Below are 23,232 nucleotides of genomic sequence, written 5' to 3'. Positions count from 1 at the left end.
CCCAGTGGCAACTGGCTGGCAATGGCTGAAGAGCTACTTACTGTTGGTGGCCTGCCAGGAGGGGGAGTGGGGTGGAAGGGAAGGGGGCGTGGCTGAGGGGGTGGGTCTGGGCCTGGATAGTGAAAGCGAAAGCTGGGGCGGCTAGCCCCGAGACTCGAGCTAGCGACCGAGGAAGCATGGCCAAGCCTTGTGGGGTTCGCCTGAGTGGAGAAGCCCGTAAACAGGTAAATGGGACCCGGAGGCCAGGAAGGGGTGAGGAACACTAGCGGGCGTAAAGCTGGGAGCTCCTGGGCACCGAGGCCTTGCGTGCGAACTCCTCAGACCTCTCGTTCTTTCGGGCTTTCACTTCTGCTCAGCGATTATCTCTTCTGCCCTGTCCTCTAGCCAGTCTGGGCACTGAGCAGAGTCTTCCAGAAAAAAAAAAAAAACAAGAAACAAACAAACAAACAAAAACAGCTACAGTTGGAGGGCATCCAGCTTGGGGGGTGAGCACTTAACTCTTTACAACCAAAACCCCATAACCAACATCTGGCTCTACGCAGGTGGATGTCTTCAGACAAAATCTTTTCCAGGAGGTAAGTCTCTGAATTCAAGCATTTTGACCCAGAACCTTAGCAGTTACTCCAGGGCTACACCCTCTGAGTAACCCCCCCATTCACCCTAAGTTTGGTCTCCCCTAACCTTCATGCTTACCCAGAGTGTACGCTAATGATTGGTTTCTACTTGTAATCTGAGCACTCTTAGAACTGCTTTTGCTTCTATCCCAACCTCTTTCGATGGGGAGGGAAAGATGGCTCCCAAAGGGAGAACCCCACAGCCATCAGATTGGGCAAGTCCCTTTATTTCCAGTGACGTCTCATGTGATTATTTTTGCATTGTAACTGACAGGCTGATGATTTCCTCTGCGCGTTCTTGCCACGGAAAATCCTCTACCTGAGTCAGCTCTTGCAGGTGAGCAGTAGAGACTGCCGTGCCCGTCTCCTGCCATTTCTCCCACCACCAGCCCTCTGGCTAGTAGCATCGGCTTGCAGGGAACCTAGCGGGGCTTGGATGAAGCTTGAACCTAGTTTGGGACAGAGGAGAGAATGGAGGGGCAGGCTGTGGCTGGTGAAGGGAGGAGGTTTGGGCGGTGTCTGAGAGTCAATTCTGCAGGAGGACTCCCTCAATGTGGCCGACCTCTCCTCCCTCCGGGCTCCCCTGGACATCCCTATCCCAGATCCCCCACCCAAGGATGATGAGGTAAGGCGCGTTCAGCGTGCGGAGCCTGAACTGTAAGGCGGTAGTGATGACGCCACTGTGGCCTCCATGAGTTTCCTAGAGCGGCCTTTTCCCCTTTTGCCTTAGATGGAAACAGACAAACAGGAGAAGAAAGAAGGTAATGGAAAACTGGGTGCCCAGGTGGAGGGGGGTGAACACCGGTGCACTGATGTGGGGTAACAAAAAGACCTGGCCCCCATCTTTTTCCTAGTCCCTAAGTGCGGCTTTCTCCCTGGGAATGAGAAACTTCTTGCTCTGCTGGCTCTGGTTAAGCCAGAAGTCTGGACTCTCAAGGAGAAATGCATTCTGGTAAGCGTGGGAAACGTAAGAGGCGGGAAGAGAAGCACAGCAAAGCTGTGGTCCATTCAGAGACCTTGTCCTGAATAAGGAAACTTGCTTCTGTGTCTTGTGTTTGTGTGTGTGTGTTCGTACGTACACAGGCAAGTGCAGGTATGTTTTTCATTGCATGTATGTGTATAAGGCCAGAGGTCAGCATCGGGGTTTGGGCGGGGGTGGTGGCATGGTCTCACTGAGCCTGTAGCTTGCTGTACTAGCTGTACTGGCTAGCCAGGGAGCGTTCTAGAATCTGACTATATCACCATCTCTACCCATGTGCTCTGTTTTTATGAAATTGGGATTCAGGTCCCGTGTGTACATGTGTGCACAGCGAGCGTTTTACCCACCGTCATCTCTCTTTGGGTTTAGCTAGTCCTCCTTTTTCTCACTTTTGTTTACTCTCTGACCAGTATCACAAATGATAGCTCTATAAATAAGAGACTGTGTTACAGCAGTACATAGTAATGTAGTGAGCTGGCTTAAAAGCATGAGTCCTAGAAAGAAGTGCCCAGGCAGTGGTGGTGCACACCTGTAATCGCAACACTTGGGAGGCAGAAGCAGGCCGATCTCTGTGAGTTTGAGGCCAGCCTGCTCTACAAAATGACTCCAGGAAAGTCAAGGATATACAGAGAAACCCTGTCTTGAAAAACCAAGAAGTGAAATAAATAAATTAAAAAAAAAAAAAAAAAAAAAAAAACCAAACAAACAAATAGCATGGGCTGGAGAGATGGCTTAGAGGTTAAGAGCACTGGTTTGCTCTTCCAGAGGTCCTGGTTCAAATCCCAACACCCCCATGGCAGGTCACACCTACCTGTAACTCCATGATCTGACACCCTCACGTGCAGGACACACATGCCGGGGGGGGGGGACCCCAATGCATATAAGGTAAAAATAAATAAATGTTTAAAAAAATAGCATAATGAGCCGGGCGTGGTGGCGCATGCCTTTAATCCCAGCACTTGGGAGGCAGAGGCAGGTGGATCGCTGTGAGTTCGAGGCCAGCCTGGTCTACAAAGCGGGTCCAGGACAGCCAAGGCTACACAGAGAAACCCTGTCTCGAAAAACAAACAAACAAAAGCATAATAAGGAACTAAGAGGCAAAAGGATCTCTGTGAGGTCAATGCCAGCCTGGTCTACATAGAGACAGCCAGGACTACATAGAGAGTTCCTGTCTCGATAAACAAACAAAGAAACAAACAAGGGAATCGTCCACCTTGTTTGGAAGGGGGAGATGGCTCAGAGGTTAAGAACACTGGCTGTTCTTCCAGAGGACCCAGGTTTTATTCTCAGTCACAACCATCTGTGACTCCAGTTCCAGGGGAATCCAACACCTTTTTCTGGACCATGTGGGTAGCAGGGATACACATGGTACATAGACATGTATGCAGCCAAAATACCCCTGCACATAAAATAATAATATAATAATAATAATAATAGAGATAGTAATAATAAAAATAATAGAAATAAATGATAAAAAGACATAATAAAAATTTGTTATAAAAGAAGTACCATATTAAGCATCCAGCCAGGAGCCAGGCGGTGGTGGCGCACACCTTTAATCCCAGCACTTGGGAGGCAGAGGCAGGTGGGTCTCTGTGAGTTCAAGGCCAGCTGGATCTACAAAGTGAGTCCAGGACAGTCAAGGCTACACAGAGAAACCCTGTCTTGAAAAAACAAAAAGAGTCCCCAGCCAGATATGATGGCAGATGCCTCTAATCCCAGCACTTGAGAGGCAGAGGCAGGCGGATCTCTGTGAGTTCGAGGCCAGCCTGGTCGACAAAGCGAGTCCAGGACAGCCAGGACCACAAGAGAAACCCTGTCTCGAAAACCCAAAAAAAATTCTAGTTGGTGAATGAGTGGTCCTTTTAACTCAGGTAATCACATGGATCCAGCATCTGATCCCCAAGATTGAGGACGGAAATGATTTTGGGGTGGCAATTCAGGTAAGAATTGGTGAATGGACAGAGTTGGAAGAGACGTGGGAGCGAGGGGTGGAAACAAGGCAGTAACCAGGCGGCAGGAGGGAGAGGACTGTAAAGCGAGGAGGGGATGGCGCGTTTTCTTTGTTTCTCATGTCACTGTAGGAGAAGGTGCTGGAGAGAGTGCATGCTGTCAAGACCAAAGTCGAAGCTTTCCAGACAACGATCGCCAAGTGAGAGCAGCTGCCACACCACAGGGACCCTACAGGGACATTCCTGTAGGATTCTCAAAGCTAGGCAGCTCTGTCAGAGTGACGGGGGACTGGGGGGCTGGGGGGCTAGACATCTCCATTAACACACACATTCCTTATTTCTTACAGGTACTTCTCAGAACGGGGGGATGCTGTGGCCAAGGCCTCCAAGGAGACCCACGTAGTGAGTACACAGTCCTTTTAGTTGAGGCTGGCCAGGGGTGGGATCGAGGTGGGAAGAAGAGGTCCTTATCCTGGTTTTTGGTTTGGTTTGGTTTGGTTTCGGTTTTTCAAGACAGGGTCTCTCTGGACTCGCTTTGTAGACCAGGCTGGCCTCGAACTCACAGAGATCCACCTGCCTCTGCCTCCCGAGTGCTGGGATTAAAGGTTTGCACCACCACGCCCTGCCCCTTGTCCTGTTTTTGACTCGCACAATGGGAGAAATATTATTCCGAAAAGCCAAATTGATTAGGGTTTTCTTTACTTAATGCTGCGTTTGTTAGTGCTAAAATGTTAATCTCTTCTTGTATGAGAAAACCAAATGCCCTTCGCACGGTGCTGACTCATTTTGCCTGCTACTTCCCAGATGGATTACCGGGCCTTGGTGCATGAGCGAGATGAGGCAGCCTACGGCGAGCTCAGGGCCATGGTGCTACACCTGAGGGCCTTCTACGTGAGTCCAGAATAAGCTCCTGGGGGAAGTGGGTGGAAGGCATGTGGGAAGCCAAGAACCTAACCTTATTCTTCTGGCCTTCCTCCAGGCTGAGCTATATCATATCATCAGCAGCAACCTAGAGAAAATTGTCAACCCAAAGGGTGAAGAAAAGCCATCTATGTACTGAGCTAAGGATTAGAAGGAAAATAAATGACTTATACTTTATGAACATTATCTCTCTTGTTCATTTGCAGAGCATTTATTGAGCCTTCAATGTCTGTACACCAAAGAAAGGTGATATATGGTCATGAAAATGGGAGCGTGGCAGGCTGGAGAGATGGCTGAGCCACTGCTCTTCCAAAGGACCTGGGTTCAAATCCCAGCACCCACCTGGGAGTTCACAAGTATCTGTAATTCCAGTTCCAGGGCATTTGACAGCCTTACACAGGCATACATGGAGTCAGAGCACCAATGTAAATAAAATAAAATTTAAAGAAGAAAGATGGAAGGAAAGAAAATGGGAGAGTTTTGGCAGTAGGGATGGCTCAGCGTTTAAGAACACTTAGCTGCACTCCCAGCTTGACCCAGCCTCAATTCCCAGTACTCACAAGGTGGCTAGTAACTGTCTGTAATCCCAATTTCAGGGGATCTGTCCCTTTCCTTTGAGCTCTGCAAGCACCAGATAAACACACATGATACGCAAACATACATGCAAACAAAACACCCATACACTTAAAAAGGAAACAAAACAAATTTAAGAGTGGGAGAGGGTGCCAGGAAGGTGAGGATGAGCCCAAGACCTGTTGTGTTTTTAACAGTAATGAATAGGGTAGGGCTGGGCATAATGGTGCACACCTTTGATCCCAGCACTCAGGAGGCAGAGGTAGGTGGATCTCTGAGTTCAGGGCCAGCCTGATTTACACAGCAAGTTGGAGGCCAGCCAGGTAGAAGTTCGAATGCCTTATCGGCCATGCACGTGGGTAGCCCGTATTTTAGAATGACACAAAGGTATTTCCATCTGAGGAGCCCATGAGGGCTTCGCGGTAAAGTCCTTGGAGAAGGGGGTGGGCTATGGTGTCAGAACAAAGCAGTTCAGTTGAGCTGAGAGCAAGCGTGGAGGGAGAAGAGACGAAAGATATTCAAAAGGCATCAAACAGGGATTTGCCTTTTTAATCTCTTGCCCATTCTTCCAATCAGTTTCTGTCGACATCTGTTGTGATTTAGGTGTCTCTCTCTTTTGTTTTTTAATATGTGTGTGTGCTGGTAACAGAAATGTGACACTGGTGCTGGTAACAGAAACTGGAACTTGACTGCTGAGTCATCTCTCCAGCCTTGTTTTTGAGCCTGTTTGACAGCTTAGGCTGCCCTCAAACTAGGTATCTGAGGCTGACTTTGAACTCTCCATCCTCCGGCCTCCACCTTCTCAGTAGTGGGATTGCAGCTTAGGATTCGCTTCTGAGAAGGTGGTGGAGACCAAGGTCCTCTGCTGTGTGGCTAGTTACTGTCTCCAAGGGACTTAAATTCAGGCTCTTATCCTGTCTTAAAACATGGCCTAAGAATGGTCTGCTTTCTTACCGGCGTGACGGATTGGAATCCAGAGCTCGCTGAATCCTTGAAGGCTCATGGCTCCGTACTTGGCGTTAAAGGCGCTGCGCTGCAGTAAGGAAGTCAAAGGTCAGAGCTTTGGGAACATTAGGCTGCTAGACCCATTCATTCTATATAGCAAAAGCAAGGCCAACGGCTTTGTCGCCAAGCTGGGAGCCAGCCTTTCACCTAGCAGTCTTTGCCCAAAGCCTGCAGGGGCAGGCAGAACTGATAAGCAGATGAAGCCGGCCTGCAATAACAGCCCAAGTCCGAAACTGGGTGTGGTGGCACAGGGTCTGTAAACCTACTGGTCCATGCCTGAAATCCCAGCAGTCAGGGAGGCGGAAGCAGGTGGACCTCTGTGAGTTCGAGGCCAGCCTGGTCTACAGAGCGAGTCCAGGACAGCCAGGGCTACAAAGAGAAACTCTGTCTCAAAAACAAACACAAACAAAAACCCAAAACCTAGGGCGTTGACTTCATAGATCCAGGGAGAAACATCCGTGAGTCTGAGGCCAGCCTGGGCTGAGACTTTGTGTGTCCTCCCTCCCTCAAAAAGAACAAACCAAAAATCAACGCATAAACCACCTAGTTTAGTTAAACTTTGCGCTAATGCGTTCTTTCCAATTCGCTTTAGGCCAAGGCAAGGCAAAACAATTTTTTTTTCTTTAATTTTTGATTGGACAAAGTGAGAAAGTCTTGCCCTATCAGAGAGCAACGCGAAGGAGGGACTCTTGCCTAGGGTTTGACCCGGAGGGGCCTGCGAGCAAGTGCGCCTGCCCGAGAGTGGTTGGAGGAGGCGGAGCTCGGCGTCTCAGGTTGCGTTTGGATTGAATTCCGGATCGCGTTGGCTGCGGAAAGAAGTCGCCTGGTGTTAGGGGCATCTTACACCCAAGTGAGGGGGGAGGCACAGGGCAAGGCCAAGCTCGCTTGTGGTGGTCGGGAAGCCGCACTGGTTGGGGTCCGGCGTGCCGGCAGGCTCCGCCTGCGATGGGCGAGGTGGAGATCTCCGCCCGGGCCTACGGGAAGATGTGCCTGCACGCCTCTCGGTACCCACACGCCGCCGTCAACGGGTTGCTGCTGGCTCCCGCGACGCGGTCCGGAGAGTGCCTCTGCCTCACCGACTGTGTGCCCCTCTTCCACAGCCACCTGGCCTTGACCGTCATGCTGGAGGTCGCGCTTAACCAGGTGTGACCTCGAGAACCCCTTGTTCCTCCTCAACCCACGTAACCCCTTTAGGACCCTCAGCCTACGTGCATACTCAGCCCGTTGGCCACGGTATGCACCCACAGAGCCAGAGGCGTGATTTAGTTACTGATGGCCTCTTTCTCACGACAGGTCGATGTGTGGGGCGCACAGGCAGGTCTGGTGGTAGCTGGGTACTACCATGCTAATGCAGCATTGGACGACCAGAGGTGAGTTGGGTAGCTAGAATCAGGAAGGGAGATGATTGTGTTGAGGTTGCTGTGGTTGAGGCGCTGAAGGACCAGTGCCATTCTTTTTGTTCGTATCTTTTCCTCAAGTGCTTAGCAACGGGGCTGTTATACCAGGCATTATACAGAGTACTGGAGTGATGAGATACCAGAGATGACAGTCCTGTCCTGCAATGGGACGGACAGCTGTCGTTCAACATAACAGACTGATCGTAACTGAGGGGCATCTCAGGTGCTGTAAGAACCGAGGAAGGTGCAACCAGCAACTTAAAAAGCCCACCACACACTTCAAATGCGTTTGATATGGGCTATGTTAGATCCATTGTAATTTGCTGCTCCCTGCACTTAATAACGTTTGATAGCTTCACATCTCAAGAGCTACCTCATCCTAACCACTGTACAGAATGGTTATGGACATACCAATATTTTTGTTTTGTTTTGTTTGTTTTTTATTTTTTGTTTTTCGAGACAGGGTCTCTCTCTGTTAGCCTTAGCTGCCCTGGAATTCCTTTGTAGACCAGGCTGGCCTCGAACTCACAGCGATGCACCTGCCTCTGCCTCCCAAGTGCTGCCTCCCAAGGTGTGCGCCAGCACGCAGGGCTGTAATTTTTTTTTTTTTTTTAATAGAGGAAAAAGATATGTTTAGTCTGCCCATACTGGAAAGAGGGCCAAAGATCCAGTGAGGCACTGAGGTGCTTTCCAAGTCTGCCTTCCAGGACCTGGAGAAAGATTAAAGTTTAAATAGAGGGACAAGGGTTTGCATTTCTAGTCAGTCAAGTGCAAGGTGTGGCCCTGCCCACCACTGACCCATCTTTGTTTGGTCTTCAGATTGTTCTGGAAGGGCAACTGACAAGCTGTTAGAACCGTGTGAAACCTCTTGACGCTGGTCGAATGCAATAAAGCAGAAAGGTGTCCCACGGGTCTGTGTTGATCACGGTGGCTAGATGACCTGGTGGTATCAGGGTTCCCTTTTGAGGTTTTTAGTCTTATTAATAAAAGATTTTTTAAAATATTTATTTATTATTATGTATACAGTGCTTTGCCTACATATACATCCACAGACCAGAAGAGGGCATGAGATCACATTGTAGATGGTTGTGAGCCACCATGTGGTTGCTGGGAATTGAACTCAGGACCTCTGGAAGAGCAGTCAGTGCTCTTAACTACTGAGCCATCTCTCCATCCCAATAAAAGAATTTTTAAAACTTAAGAACAGGGGCTCAGCAGCTTTAAGAGCACTGGCTGCTCTTCCAACAGACCTGGGTTCGATTCCCAGCACCCACTGGCAGCTCACAACTGTCTGTAACTCCTGTTCCAGGGCTCTAGTGCCCTCATACATATATACATACAGGCAAACACCAATGTACATAAAATAAAAATAAATAAATTATGTAAAGCAACAACAACAACAACGAAACCCAAAACAACCCTCAAGGACAGTTTTATTAAGAGTTGAAAAGACCAGTCACAGAGCAGGCCAACTGTGCTTTCCAGAAGAGAAAGGAGAGAAGAAAATACCTTTAAACCAGCACAGAGGTCAGACACACTGCAGACAAGCAGCCGAATATTGAGCTTTAGAGAAAGAGTAAAAAAGCACAAAGTATCAAAAAAAGCATACTTAGGTTCTGAAAGAAACAGAAAAAAAAAAAAAGTTTTGCCTTTTCTGACTCGGGCTTCAGAAAGTTGGGCAGACCCAGCCAAACCACATGCTGGTTCCTAGAGATGGTCTACATTCTTTTTAAATTTTTTCTTTTCTTTTCTTTCTTTCTTTCTTTTTCTTTTCTTTTCTTTTCTTTTCTTTTTTTTTTTTTTTTGAGACAAGGTTTCTGTGTAGCCTTGGCTGTCCTGGACTGGCTTTGTAGACCAGGCTGGCCTTGAACTCACAGCAATCCACCTGACTCTGCCTCCTGAGTTGTGGGATCAAAGGTGTGTAACACTATCATCCGGCTACATACTTTATTCCTAATTGTCCTGTTCCTCAGCCCCACTTTTGCTGGTCCCTGTCTTCCCACCCAGTAAATGCTTATATTAAACTTCATTATTTTTGTGTTTTGCCTGCACTGCTTATCTGTATATCACGTTCATGCAGAGGGCGTTGGATCCCCTGGGATCACCTGCCGTGCAGGTGCTGATTTGAACCCAGGTCCTCTGTAAGAGTAGTTAGTACTCTTAACCACTGAGCCGCCGTTGCTCCAGCCCTATCATTTTAATTTGGATGATTAAAGCAAATTACCTTCCCCAAGGCCTGCTTTAGATTTCATCTCTCATCAGTGGTAGCTGAGCACCTGCACTGAAGCATCAAGCATCAAGCAGGCCCGCCACTCCCGCCCGGGGCCAGCTGCAGGGAAAGGCTCTAGTTTTGCGCACATATGTGAGACCTGGGTCTGTCTGCCCTCAGTGGGCTCCTCACTCCTCTGATATTCCCTCTACACAGTCCCGGGCTTCTGGCCTCGAAAATCGCTGGGCGAATCGCAGAATTCTTCCCTGGTGCAGTCCTCATTATGGTGAGGCCGGGGGGCTTCCGAGCGGGGAGGTGGAAAGGAAGTGGGGACAGCATCCTCAAGACTCAACCTTTTGTCCACCCAGCTGGATAATAAGAAATTGGTGACTCGGCCTCGTGTACCTCCAGTCATTGTCCTGGAGAACCAAGGTCTTCGATGGGTACCTAAGGACAAGAACTTGTGAGTGCCCCACTGCCTCTGTCTCTTCTTGGAAGCCCAAGACTCCCAGGCCTCCTGTCCTGCCACATAGCTTCTCTAGACAATCCTTTTTTTTTTTTTTTTTTTTTTTTTCTTTCAGAGACAGGGTTTGTGTATCCTTGGCTGTCCTCTGTAGGCCAGGTTATCCTTGAACTCACAGATTCCCCTGCCTCTGCCTCCCAAGTGCTGGGATGTGTGCCACCACTGCCTGGCTCTAGACTCAACCTCTTTTTTTTTGTTTTGTTTTGTTTTCTTTTTTAAGACAGGGTTTCTCTGTTACACAGATCCCCTAGACTCTCTTTGTAGACCAGGCTGGCCTCAAACTCACAGAGATCTGCCTGCCTCTGCCTCCCGAGTGCTGGGATTAAAGGCGTGCGCCACCACGCCTGGCTTCTAGACTCAATTTTTAGATCTGTGCCTAGGCCCGTTGTTTGACCTCCGTGTTTTAATTTTCAGAGTGATGTGGAGAGACTGGGAGGAGTCCCGACAGATGGTGGGAGCACTGTTGGAGGGCCGGGCCTACCAGCACCTTGTGGACTTTGACTGTCACCTTGATGACATTCGGCAGGACTGGACCAACCAGCGGCTCAATGCTCAGATCACTCAATGGGGTGGGCCCACCAATGGGAACACCTGAGCCAGGAGGGTCTGAATACAATAAAGACGTGGGCTGGTGGGCAACTAATATTATTTATTTATTGTGTTTGGGAGGATGAGTGAGGGAGAAACCCCAGCAGGAAGAAGATTGGGTACAAGTCTAGAGAGGTCCTCGTGGCGAGCTGGAAGGTCTCTGCTGTACCCATCACAGGAGGAGGGACAGGCCTCAATAGATCATTCCCTTTGTCTCTCCACGGGGCTTCTTGAGCTTCTCGTAGTTCTTCAGGATGATGTCATACAACACAGCCTGGAGGACCACAGGCGCAGAGGTCAGCCACAGGCCCCGCTTCTAGGCTTGGAAAGGCTCATCTTTGTCATCCTCCACCCCCAAGTCGGCTTGGTCAGAAACTGGGTAGCGGTGGGAAAGGTGCTCTGTCCACCCACCCCTGCCCTCTCCTCCCTCTCCCATCCTCACGTAAGCATTACGGATCTCCATGACCATCAGACGGATGTCCTGGTACTCTGCTTCGTCCAGCTCATGCACCAGCTGTCGATAATCACCCTGCAGAAACCCAGAGTCAGTCCTGACTTGAAGCGGGTCCTTCCCTGGCCCAGCCCGGACCTGGGCCCTCACCTACCACGTGGGGCTGCTTGGCGGCTTTGGCCACTGCGTCGCCCCTCTCTGAGAAGTACCTGTGGGAAGTGGGAATGGGTGTGTGAAGAAGAGTAGGGGAAAACAAGGAGGCGCCCCAGGCCCGTGCCTGAAGGCAGAGCGTGCTGGGGGCGGGGAGGGGGGCTGGGGCGCGGGGCTGGGGCGATGCAGCAGCCAGGCAACTCACTTAGAGATCTGGGTGTGGAAGCCTTCCAGCTTGGTGTGAAGGCTGGTCATCAGCTCAAACACCTTTTCCTGAGGAAAGAAGAGTGGGAGAAGTCGGAAGGAAGCATGGGCTGGCTGCACAGGGGCACTGTGGGTTAAGGGGGCAGTGCTCTGACCTGGACAGCCACTCCAAAATTGTTGCCATCTTCTATCCGAGGTATCTGTAGCTGCAACCAGGTAGTGACCTTGGAGCAAAGGAATGGCATCAAGGCTTTTTATTCCACATCCTCCCTTCGCCTCCCCTCCATACACATACCCCAGGTCCCAGGTCCCCACTCGTCCCCTTGTCTACCCACAGTGGGTGGACGAATGCCAAGTCCATGTTGAGCCCCAGGCTGGCCGGCCTGCTCTGCCCTCTCCCAAGTGCCACGTAAGAACTGGCAGGGACCAAGAGGACAAAAAGCCAGCAACGGGGATGGATGAGCTCACCAGATTGAGTTGCTCAATGACATCCTTGATCTCGGGCTTTAGGCGTTGCAGGAGGACCACGATCTTCTCGTTGCAGTTAACTGGGCCACAGGGAGGACCTAGGGAGTGCAAAGTGGGGGCAGCCAGTGGCTGAGCCTGAGCTTGGGAGGGCTGGGAAGTGGGGAGAGCAGTGCGCACCCTGGAAGTCCTAAGACACAAACCTCCACGGCGGGGGGGGGGGGGGGGGGCGGCGTCGGTTTCACGTACCTTTGTCTTCATCTTCCCCTTTCTTCTTCTCATCCTTCTCTTCCTTCTGCAGGAAGGAAGACGGGACTGAGGCTGATGCTCGCTCTCTACGGCTGGCCCACCTCCCGGCTCTCCCCGCTTGCTTGCCTCCTGTTGTTTCTTCCGCTCTTCTTTCTCCTTCTCCTTGGCCGGGTCAGGTACTGGGATGTCCAATGGAGCCTTCAAATTGCTCAGGTTGGCTTCGTTGAGAGCTGGCTCCTAGTGGCAGGGCTGGAGATGAGGGTGTTCCTCTCATCTCATCACACACCCCTCCCCCTCCCCCTCCCCACCCTCCCCCCCCCCCCCTCTGGAGTCCCTGCTGGGCTCCAGTACCTTTAAGAAGGCATCCAGCTCAGAGATCTTCTTGGGAAAATAGCTCCCAAGCAGGTTCTCTGCCTGTGCAAAGGTGGTGGTGGAGGAGGCTGCGGTCAGAATCAAATGCCCTTTCCCAGGCAGTGAAGTCAGGGCTCGCGGGCCAGCAAGGGTGAGCACAGCAGGAGCCGCAGGGTGGAGGCGGGGGAGGCCTTACCTTGCTACACAGGTCTTCACGAAACACGCTCACCTGTAGGGTACAGGCAACCATTCAGAAACCTAGCTTTAATGCCAGTTCGTTTGAGGACAGTTTCCTTTGGGTTGTGTGTAGGGCCTGGCCTGGGGAACAGAGTAGTGGATCCCTCTAAGGCCACACAGGAAGAGAGGGGAGATGAGTCGTCGTCGTCCCCCCCCCATAGGGAGGCCTGAGGTGGTGTGTAGTTCTCAGCACACCTGAATCTGGGGAAAGAGTTCAATGGGCCTGGATTTGGCGATGAGCACATTCTTGGGGTCACTAGGTTTGTGCAAGGAGAGATAAGAAAGCCCTCAGCCGGGCGTGGTACCACACACCTTTAATCCCAGCACTCGGTGGGAGGCGGTGGGTGGGGTGGGGTGTAAAGGCAAGTGGATCTCTGAGAGTTCGAGGCCAGCCCGATCTACATTTCAAGTCCCAAGACAGCTAGAGATACATAAATAGGGAGACCCTGTCTCAAACAAAACAAAAACCCTCTGGCAGTGGGCAGAGGTGGAGTTGCAGGCATTTACCCTTCCTGCGTGAGAGAGAGAGAGATCTGTAGGTGGCCAGGGCAAGTCCCTATCCCGGTCTGTGTGTAGCACTGGCCCTCAGCCAGCAGACTTAACACTAGCTTTCGGCTTCATTTCACCCCACTGGACCACAGCCGCCTCACTGATTCTCAAGGCATCAGGTGCTTCTGGCAGTAAACTAGGGAGCAGACCCCCAGACTCAGGTGCGGGGCTAGGGCACGACCCCCCAAGAGCTCTGGTCCGCTCCGAGCCACGCCTCTTTAATGCCTCTCCTCCCCACTCGACCCCGCACCGCTCACCTTAGCTTGGGCTTCAGGAAGGACCCTCAGTGTGGCCATGGCCAGAGCTGGGGGTGAGCGCAGCACGAGGAGCCTGGTGGGGGCAGCGGGAAGGGAAAGCGAAAGCAGCGCTCGAAACCTGCTTGGCCTTCCTGGCTTTGGGGAGTGGAGGGACTGGAGGAGGCGGGGACAGCCTGCTGAGAGGCGGGGGCTCCCCCCAGCAGCCCAGTACGGTTTCCGCCCGGCGCTCGGGTCCCTCGGCGACTAGGCCCGCCTCCCAAAGCCCGCCTGCCGGCTCCTGCACCGCTCTCTGCCCCTCCCCAGCCCCCACACCCCCGCCTTCCATTTCCCGGCGACCCTCCCACTTCTCCAGCTAGGGCCAGGGTAATAATAAGCCTTACTGGGGCGGGGGGTGGGGGTGGGTTAAGTCATTTCTGATCTGGAGGAAGACCTGGCTTCTCTTCTTGCCGGCGTGGTCCCCTGACTTCACCAACATATTCCCGCCCACCAAGCTACTACGCCACCGAGACGCTGGCACCAACCTTATCCAAGACTCAATCAGCTCCGCACAAAGCCCTTGTGGCTGGCACACTCTATTCCCCTATAAACCAACCACTCTCTTACAGCTGCCATTCCGGCCTCTACGATAGAATCCAAAGATTTTTCTTTCACAACCAACAAAGCCTTACACTATTGCTTTCCACACTCATTCATTACACAAGCAAAATACTTGTAGGTAGTGTTTATTCCTGCTTCACTCTGCCCTTGGGACACCTGTCAGTGTCCCTCACTCAGTCCTCAGCTTGGATGCCAACTTTTCAGAGAGGATTTTCCTCCATCATTCTTTACAAAGTACCTTCCCCGCCCAATTTATTACCTACCTGTCTCAGTACCTCCGCAGCCATTTTGTCGTTGTTTTTCTTCCTTCCTTTCTTTTTTAAAAGGTCTATGTATACAGTGCTCTGCCTGCATGTGCAGCATGTGCAGGCCAGAAAGAGACACCAGATCTCATTGTAGATCCGTGTGAGCCACCGTGTGGGTGCTGGGAACTGAACTCAGGACCTCTGGAAGAGCAGTCAGTGCTCTTAACCTCTGAGCCATCTCTCCAGCCCTTTCTTTCTTTTTCTTATAGGATTCTTTTTAAAATTATTTATTTATGTTATGTATATGAGTGCTCTGTTTTCATGCACACCAGAAGAGAGAATCAGATTCCATTACAGATGGTTGCTGGGAACTGAACTCAGGACTTCCGAAAGAGCAGCCAGTTCTGTTAACCGCTGTGCTATCTCTCCAGCCCATTGTTTCTGTTTATCAAGACAGGTTTTTTTCTGTATAGCCCTGGATGTCCTGGAACTCACTCTGTATACAAAGTTAGCCTCAAACTCACAGAAATCAGCCTGCCTCTGCCTCCCAAGTGCTGGGATAAAAGGCATGCACTACTGTGCCTGGCTTTTTGTTCAACATTTTTTTTAAAAAGTGGGAGATGTGGAGGTGGCTCAGTGATTAAGACAACTGACTGCAGACTGTCGTGGTGGCTCAGGGAGGCAGAGGCAGGCAGATCACTGTGAGTTCAAGTCCAGCCTGGCTTACAAAGTGAGTCTAGGACAGCCAAGGCTACACAGAGAAACCCTGTCTCGAAAAAACCAAAAACCCAAACCAACTAACAAACAAAAAAGGAGCACAGGCTGCTCTTGCAGAGGACCTCTGTTCAATTCTCAGCACCCGCAGTTCACAACCGCCTCTAGCTCTGGTTCCAGAGGATCCACTGCCATCTTCTGGCCTTTACCGTTATTGTATACACATTGTGTGCAGACACACATGCATTCAAAACACCCATATGCATAAAAATAAAATAAAAAATTCACAACTGGGGCTGGAGAGATGGTTCAGAGGTTAAGAGCACTGCCTGCTCTTCCAGAGGTCCTGAGTTCAATGCCTAGCAACCACATGGTGGCTCACAACCATCTATAATGTGATCTGATGCCCTTTTCTGACCTGCAGGTGTACATGCAGGCAGAGCACTGTATAAATAATAATAATAGTAGTAATAATAGCCGGGCGTGGTGGCGCACGCCTTTAATCCCAGCACTCGGGAGGCAGAGGCAGGCGGATCGCTGTGAGTTCGAGGCCAGCCTGGTCTACAAAGTGAGTCCAGGATGGCCAAGGCTACACAGAGAAACCCTGTCTCGAAAAACCAAAAAAAAAAAAAATAGTAGTAATAATAATAATGATGATGATGATGATGATGATGTCTTCTTTTTTTAATGTTGGAACCAAGCTAGGCGTGGTGGCACACGCCTTTAACCCGAGCACCCGGGAGGCAGAGGCAGGCAGATCTCTGTGAGTTTGAGGCCAGTTAGGTTTACAAAATGAGTCCAGGACAGCCAGGACTACAAGAGAAATCCTGTTTGAAGAAAGAAAGAGAGAGAGAGAAAAAAAAGAAAACAAAATTTCACAACTGAATAATAGGAAAACTGCTGAAGTTACCTCACTGGTTGTTGTAGGGATTAAAATTGTGTTTGTGTGTGTGTGTGTGTGTGTGTGTGTGTGTACCAAAGATGAATGATGTGTTCCTCACTCTCTGCCCACCACCCTTATTCACTAAAAAAAGATCTCATACTAAACTTGTAGCTCACCCATGAGCTAAACAAGAGCATGTAGCCATGGCCAACATGTTGCCTGGGCTCTGGATAGCCAAACCCTGGCCCTTATGTTTGCACAGCAAGCACTTTACCATAGAACCATCCCCCGGCCTCTAAACATATTAATTTATATAAGTAACTTCTATACGCTTAGAACAGTGCCTGACATGAGCAAGTGCTACGCTTGCGCATTTGCTATCTGTGTGTTTCTCTCTTGCTCCCTCCCGAGCTCATTTGCAGCAGGAGCCCCGCCTGTCTTCTTCACACAGCACAGAACTAAGCGTGGCTCAACAAACCTTCATTAAGTGAATGAGCACGCCGTTCTCATGAGACACAGGCAGAAACGGTCCTGGCATGTAGATGCCCAGATAAGGAGATTCTGCGAAGAAGGCCGGAAAAACTAAGTAACAGGGCAGAAAAATACATTCAAGGTCAACGACTTCCAAAACAGGATGAGTTAGGAACTTGAGCACATCTTAACCTTCCCACCCTCCGTGGACCCGAAAAGACCAGGAGGAACCAGAGCCAGGCCTGCCACGGTTTTATTTCTTTCAGTTATGTTTGCGCATTGACCGGGATCGAGGAAAGAGCCCGTGGCCGGGGATCCCGGGGGACCAGGGTTGATGGTACCAGCTGCCATAGGTCAGGTACCAGGCGAACGTGCCGACTGCGGCCCCCACCACCTTGTGGGTGTATTGATGGAAATAGATGACAGTGCACAGCAGCAGGAAGTTCCAGAGGCCCAGCAACAGCACATTGAGTAGGAAGACAAGGCGCAGGGGGGCTCCGGCTGGCAGCCCGTGGGCCAGGTACTTGGCAAACACGGCTGCTTCCTCAGCCATGAGGAGGCAGCAGAAGGTGAGTAGAAAAGTGTGGGAGGAGACGGTGTAGCCCCGCCACTGGTGGCCTGCAGCCAGGCAGCTCCTGCGGTCCGGCAGCTCGTGCAGCAAAAGGCCCTGGGGCAGAGGCTCAAAGCAGGAACCAGTTAGGTCCTCAATGAGCAGAAAGGCTCTTCCGGCTCCCCTCCATACAGCTGCCCCCACCACCAGGCGGCTCAGGTGCCTGGCAGTCACTGCCACACGTCGCGTAGCCAGGAACACCACCAGCAATACAAAGCCCCCAAGGAAGGTGCACGTCCAGCCCCACGCCGAGTTCACAAACTTTCTGTGGGCAGGAAAAAGGGGGAGCTCGGTGAGACCCCCCCCAGTCCCGCCCCCCACCTGTGTTCCACACACCGCCAGTAGTTTTTTTTTTTTTTTTTTTACAACCCCCTACCATTTCAACATTGAACGGCTCCTTAGAAGACCACTGGCCGTTCTAGGGTCCACGTTTCCCTCCCCAGTCCTTTGCTTCCTCGGCGCCCCCAGGCTCCGTTTCTCTCCCCCTCCCCCAGCCCTCCCCTTGACCTTCTCAACCTCCCAGCCTATTTTTAGTATGCAGACTGGCAAAAGAACAGAGAGGCCTGAAGAAGAAAGCTGGAATCCCAGAAGGTAGGGCGGCAGCTCCCATGGACTTGAGTGGTGGACTCACATGTTGAAGAAGTTGCCGTGGCTAGCGAAGATTGTCCGAGAGTTAACATGAAACTGCAGAAGGGGCCCAAAGATGACCACTGCTGCCAGCCACGCATGATAGAGGCGCCGTAGGCATGGGCTGCCTAGGATGCGGGCAGCCTGTTCACTTCCGAAGTATAGTAAGGCAGAGGCCACCCAGAGCAGCACCTTGGCCAGGCATCCCAGCACGGCTCGCACTCGGGTCCCGGCCCCCAGCCCTGCCCCCACCATCGGCCCCCGCTCCATGTTCCCTCCCCTCCCCGATAACTGCCTGCTCTGGCTTGGGAGGCTGAGGAGGGGCTAATGCCGCCCCCGCTCCTCAGACAAGGATAGGCAGTGACAGGTGTGGTAGACACAGGGCAGAGCCCTGTTGGCAGCTGGCGGGCAAGAAAGGGGGGGAGGGGGCGGCCAGCCAGGGGCCAGTTTGAGGGCTGACGGTCAACTTCGTCCTCGCCTTGGGTGTGTGGAAGTGTGTCCTGACACAGCCTCTGTGTCCTTTGCGTTCTCACTTCCAGCCACATTCTAGTCCTTGTCTCAGGGCAAGGCTTGCTGTTCAGAGCTGTCCCTGTGTCTGCTTGTCTTGTTTCTACCAGCGGAAGCCCAGCACTCTCATCTCAACTCTACCCCATGTTTTTCCTCCACAGGAAAATCTAGGCCATAAAACCAACTAAGCCTTGGGTGCCTGTAGTAGTCAGGCTTTTCTTTTAGATTTTTCTTTTCCAAGACAGGGTTTCTCTGTGTAGCCTTGGCTTTCTTAGACTCATTTTGTAGACCAGGCTGGCCTTGAACTCACATCGATCCACCTGCCTCTGCCTCCTGAGTGTTTTTTTTTTTATATAGATTTATTTATTGTGTATACGATGGTTCTGCCTGTATGTAACACCTGTGTGACAGGAGAGGCATCAGATCTCATTGTAGACAGTTGTGAGCCAACTTGTGGTTGTTGGGAATTGAACTCATGACCTTTAGAAAAGCAGGCAGTACTCTTAATCTCTTAGCTGTCTCTCAGCCCTGTTTGTTTGTTTTTTAGACCAGCCTCACTGTGTAGCCCAGGTTGGCCTTAAAAAAAAAAGTTTTTTGAGACAAGATTTCTCTGTGTAGGCTTGGCTATCCTGGACTCCCTTTGTAGACCAGGTTGGCCTTGAACTCAGAGATCCACCTGCCTTTGCCTCCCAAGTGCTGGGATTAAAGGCATGTACCACCACACCCAGCTTAAAAAAAATTTTTTTTATTGCATTAGAATAGTGGCTGGAATATAGAAGTTTCTTTTTCATTATGATAGACTCTTTAAAGAAATAAAGATTTATTTAATGTATATGCGTACTCTATCTTCGTGTATACCTGCAGCCCAGAAGAGGGTGTCAGATCCCTATACAGATGGTTGAGAGCCATCATGTGGTTGCTGGGAATTGAACTCAGGACCTCTGGAGGAGCAGCCAGTGCTCTTAACCTCTGAGCCATCCCTCCAGCCCCGTAGTTAGGGTTTTCTAGAGGATCAGAATGGAATCAACCTAAAGGGATTTATTAGAGTAGCTTACAGGCTGTGAGCTGCCCGATTCCAACAATAATTACCTCCCTCCAGAAAGGCTAACAACCAGGTAGTTGTTCAGTCCATGAGGCTGGATGTCTCAGCTGGTCACTGGCCTATGTTCGAGTGCCCAGGAAGAAGGTTCTATAGCAGTGAAGGAAAGCCTCACCAACGACTGCACAGGGCACCACCTAGTACGTTACAGCTAAGGGGTCATGATGATCAATAAGTGAAATCCAAGAGCCTTGAGAAAGGCAGCTTGTATAAGGTGATGATGGCCGGCTGGGCGTGGTGGCGCACACCTTTAAGCCCAGCTCTTGGGAGGCAGAGGCAGGTGGATCCCTGGGAGTTCAAGGCCAGCCTGGTCTACAAAGTACATGAAGGACAGTCAAGGCTACACAGAGAAATCCTGTCTTTAAAACAACAAAATAAAAAAATGATGGTGGAGGGGCTGGAGAGATGGCTCAGAGGTTAAGAGCACTGGCTGCTCTTCCAAAGGTCCTGAGTTCAATTCCCAGCAACTACATGGTGGCTCATGACTATCTATAGTGAGACCTGGTGCCCTCTTCTGGTGTGCAGGTGTACATGCAGACACAACATTATATCTATAAATCTTAAAAAAAAAAAAAAAAAAAAAAAATGAAGATTAAAAAAAAAATGATGAGCCGGGCGTGGTGGCGCACGCCTTTAATCCCAGCACTCGGGAGGCAGAGGCAGGCGGATCGCTGTGAGTTCGAGGCCAGCCTGGTCTACAAAGCGAGTCCAGGACAGCCAAGACTACACAGAGAAACCCTGTCTCAAAAAACCAAAAAAAAAAAAAAAAAAAAAAAAAAAATGATGGTGGCCCTGGCTGGGTGCTCAGTGTCCTAGAGATCAGGTACTTTCAGGTGATGGGGGGTGGGGTGGGGTGAAGATCCTAAGAAAAACATAGGCAGCCTGGCATCCACCAAAACTTTAAGTCTGGCTTTCCATGTGCAAAAGGCTGAGACTCGGGGAGGTGGGGGATGCCACAGATTGTGGGGGCTGTCCTACCAGAACGCAATAATGAAGCCAGATTCCAGTGTCCGTGGGGGTGGCTTCGGTGGCAGAGGCAGTAGAGGAGGACAAGGAGGCTGCGGAGGCTTTGGTGATGGACGGAGAGGCTTTGGTGGAGGTCGGGGCAGAGGTGGTGGCTGCAAGGGGCTGAGGAGGTAGTGGTGGGGGAGGAAGAGGAGGTGGAAGCTTCTGGTCTAGGAGGTGGTGGCCAGGGAGGCAAAAGAGGAAACCAGTCAGGAAAGAAAGAGATGGTGGGACCACATCAGCATAAAGGCATCTATCTGTTGTGGAAAGGAGGGTGCCCTTGTCATAAAGGTTCTGGTCCCTGGAGAATCTGTGTACGGAGAGAAGAGTCTCTATTTCCAAGGGAGATGACAAAATCGAGTAAGGAGCCGGAAACCCCCTTCTGCTCCAAGCTGGCAGCAGCAAACCTTGGCAGTGTAGACCAGATCCACATCAGATGGGGACCAAGTTGCTCCACCTTGGTGCAGCCTCAGGCATCACTGTCGCTCATGTTTCTGATATCGTAGACCACAGTGGTCTGGTCTGTGCAGTTGAGTTCTTCCCCTTGGCCAAGAAGAGGGCCATCATCATCGCCGTGATTGAAGATGCTCGGCGCCCACACAAATACCGCCGAATGCTTATCGCAGTGGTAGATGTGATCTTTGCCGACGTAGCCCAGCCAGAGCAAACCCAGATCGTGGCCCTGCATGCCCACACCTTCCTGCGGAATGGAGGACACTTTGTGATTTCCATTAAGGCCAACTGCATTGACTCCTCAGCCTTGGCAGGAGCTGTGTTTGCGTCTGACGTGAAGGAGATGCCGCTGTGGTTGTGGGTGTGCACACGCCACCTCCCAGGGCGAGGAACTGAAACTCCGAGCTGTCTAGAATTAGGAAAAAAAAAATGTGTGTTGCTACTGTTGCACGTGTGGGTTTGTTTGTTTGTTTTTCTATTAAAAGACTCATCTGTCAAAAAACAAAACCAAACAAAAAACTCTAAGTCTGTTCTCTCAGCAACTACCCAGACCCCATGGTGCACACAGACCTGCCTCGCAGGCGGAGGGCTGGGCGGGACCTAAGAAGTACCTGTCCTTTGGTAACTGTTTCAAGATCAGTTGCCATCTTCTTTCCTCCCTTCTTAAAGCTAGTGGTGGGATTTCAGAGCAGTGGGGTCCACAAGTAGTGAAAGGGATGAGCACGCTAGGACACCCAGGTTGTTGGCCCAGTTATGACTGGGGAAAATCAACTAGCCCCCCCTTTTTTTTCATGCTACTGGGGACCAAATGTCAGCTCTCAGGCAATGCTACTCAAGTACACTAGCATGAGCTATAACCCAGTATCTGCCCTCAGTTTTTCTTTCTCCTCCTCTTCTTTTTCAGTCTGTCTGTCTGTCTTTCTTTCTTTCTAGACAGGGTCCCATGTCTTCCAGAGTAGCCTCAAACTTTCTACTTAGCCAAGAAAGATCCTGAACTTCTGATCCTCCTGCCTCTACCTCCTTCCTGAACACCTGAGTGCTGGGATACAAGTAATGAGCCACCATGCACATTTTAACATTAAAATGTTATTACTCTGTGTGTTTGTGTGCGTGAAAGAGAGAGACAGAGAGATACACATAGAGGCCAGAAGACAACTTTTCAGGATTAGTTCTCTCCTTCCACTGTGAGTTCTGGGGGGACAAACTCAGTTTTCAGGCTCACACAGCAAGCTTTTTAACCCACTGGGCCATCTGGCCAGACCCCATGCCCAGCTTAATACAGTATGAGAGATGGGCTCCTGAGCAGCTGAGCTCTGTCTCCAGCCCTTTTCTTTCTTCCATTTTCCCTCCTCCTCCTCCTCCTCCTTTTGAGCTAGGGTTTCTCTGTGTAGTCTTGGCTGTCTTAGACTCTGCCTCCCGAGTGCTGGGATTAAAGGCATGCACCACCACACCTGGCTCATCTTTTCTTATTTCTTTTTTTCTGAGATATCTTACTCTATAACCCTAGCTAGCATGAAATTGTGACAATCCTCCTATTGTAGCCTTCTAAGTGCTGGGATTAACAGGTGTGCATCACCACACCCAGCCCAATATGCTTTTGTGCTTGAAGGTTTTTTTTTAATTGGCCATTTACAATATCTTTGGAAAAATAATTTAAAATTAAAGTAAATGAAGCTAAGCCAGGCATGGTGGTGTACAACTTCATTTTAGCACTTGGGAAGCAGAGGCAGGTGGATCTCTCTGAGTTCAAGGCCAGCCTGGTCTACAAAGCAAGTTCAGGACAGCCAAGGCTACACAGAGAAACCCTGTCTCAAACAAAACAAAACAAAAACAAAAACCAACCAAACAAAATTAAACCTGGGCAGTGGTGGCACACACCTAAAGGTGCCTGTACTCTGGAGGCAGATGCAGGAGGATTTCTGAGTTTCTCTGAGTTCGAGGTCAGCCTGGTCCAGGACTACACAAAGAAACCCTGTCTCCAAAAACAATTTGAGGCAGGAGGATTGACTCAAGTTCATTGCTAGCCTGATCTTCCTAGTGAGTTCCAGGCTAGCCTGGGCTACAGTGAGGCTGTCTCAAACAAAGAGGACAACAAAACGCTAAAACTAAAACAAAAACCCCAACAAAACAAAAAATCCACTAACCAAAAAACCAACGACAACCAAGTCTATATATCATAAAACCCTTTGGGATTAAATTTCTATTATAATTATTAATAGTATCGTTTATATTTTGTTAATAGGATTTTATGGTAATGTCAGAGGATGGGTATTCTGTGGATATTGTCTGTGCCCTTGGCTGTCCTGGAACTCACTAGGACGATCAGGCTAGCAATGAACTTGAGTCA

General features: G+C 50.4%; 4 protein-coding genes and 1 pseudogene across 4 annotated transcripts; 3 read left to right on the top strand and 2 right to left on the bottom strand.

Moving 5' to 3' along the window:
* Positions 1 to 102: 102 nt before the first annotated feature.
* Psme2 (proteasome activator subunit 2) lies at positions 103 to 4,645 on the top strand. The gene is made up of 11 exons (XM_051143121.1): positions 103 to 224; positions 543 to 575; positions 889 to 951; positions 1,153 to 1,239; positions 1,345 to 1,375; positions 1,469 to 1,566; positions 3,468 to 3,536; positions 3,678 to 3,745; positions 3,893 to 3,947; positions 4,350 to 4,436; positions 4,525 to 4,645. Exons 1-11 carry the CDS (start codon positions 177 to 179, stop codon positions 4,603 to 4,605), a joined length of 720 nt encoding a protein of 239 aa, XP_050999078.1. The 5' UTR covers positions 103 to 176; the 3' UTR covers positions 4,606 to 4,645.
* A 2,208-nt stretch (positions 4,646 to 6,853) lies between these two features.
* Positions 6,854 to 10,816, top strand: Emc9 (ER membrane protein complex subunit 9). Its single transcript, XM_051143120.1, has 5 exons — positions 6,854 to 7,187; positions 7,338 to 7,414; positions 9,867 to 9,936; positions 10,019 to 10,113; positions 10,588 to 10,816. The coding sequence occupies exons 1-5, from the start codon at positions 6,990 to 6,992 to the stop codon at positions 10,766 to 10,768; spliced, it is 621 nt and encodes a 206-aa protein (XP_050999077.1). The 5' UTR covers positions 6,854 to 6,989; the 3' UTR covers positions 10,769 to 10,816.
* Positions 10,803 to 13,856, bottom strand: Psme1 (proteasome activator subunit 1). Its single transcript, XM_051143119.1, has 11 exons — positions 13,675 to 13,856; positions 12,828 to 12,860; positions 12,632 to 12,694; positions 12,407 to 12,517; positions 12,281 to 12,326; positions 12,035 to 12,132; positions 11,722 to 11,790; positions 11,568 to 11,635; positions 11,367 to 11,421; positions 11,204 to 11,290; positions 10,803 to 11,035 (listed from the first exon to the last, which is right to left on the bottom strand). Exons 1-11 carry the CDS (start codon positions 13,711 to 13,713, stop codon positions 10,955 to 10,957), a joined length of 750 nt encoding a protein of 249 aa, XP_050999076.1. The 5' UTR covers positions 13,714 to 13,856; the 3' UTR covers positions 10,803 to 10,954.
* Positions 13,857 to 16,800: 2,944 nt separating this feature from the next.
* Positions 16,801 to 18,106, bottom strand: Fitm1 (fat storage inducing transmembrane protein 1). The gene is made up of 2 exons (XM_051143417.1): positions 17,826 to 18,106; positions 16,801 to 17,459 (listed from the first exon to the last, which is right to left on the bottom strand). Exons 1-2 carry the CDS (start codon positions 18,089 to 18,091, stop codon positions 16,847 to 16,849), a joined length of 879 nt encoding a protein of 292 aa, XP_050999374.1. The 5' UTR covers positions 18,092 to 18,106; the 3' UTR covers positions 16,801 to 16,846.
* Positions 18,107 to 20,656: 2,550 nt separating this feature from the next.
* Positions 20,657 to 21,593, top strand: LOC127187180 (rRNA 2'-O-methyltransferase fibrillarin-like; annotated as a pseudogene).
* Positions 21,594 to 23,232: the final 1,639 nt, after the last annotated feature.

Source organism: Acomys russatus, chromosome 3 (genome assembly GCF_903995435.1).
Source record: "Acomys russatus chromosome 3, mAcoRus1.1, whole genome shotgun sequence".
Lineage (NCBI taxonomy): Eukaryota > Metazoa > Chordata > Mammalia > Rodentia > Muridae > Acomys > Acomys russatus.
This window is presented reverse-complemented; position numbering and strand designations above follow the sequence as displayed.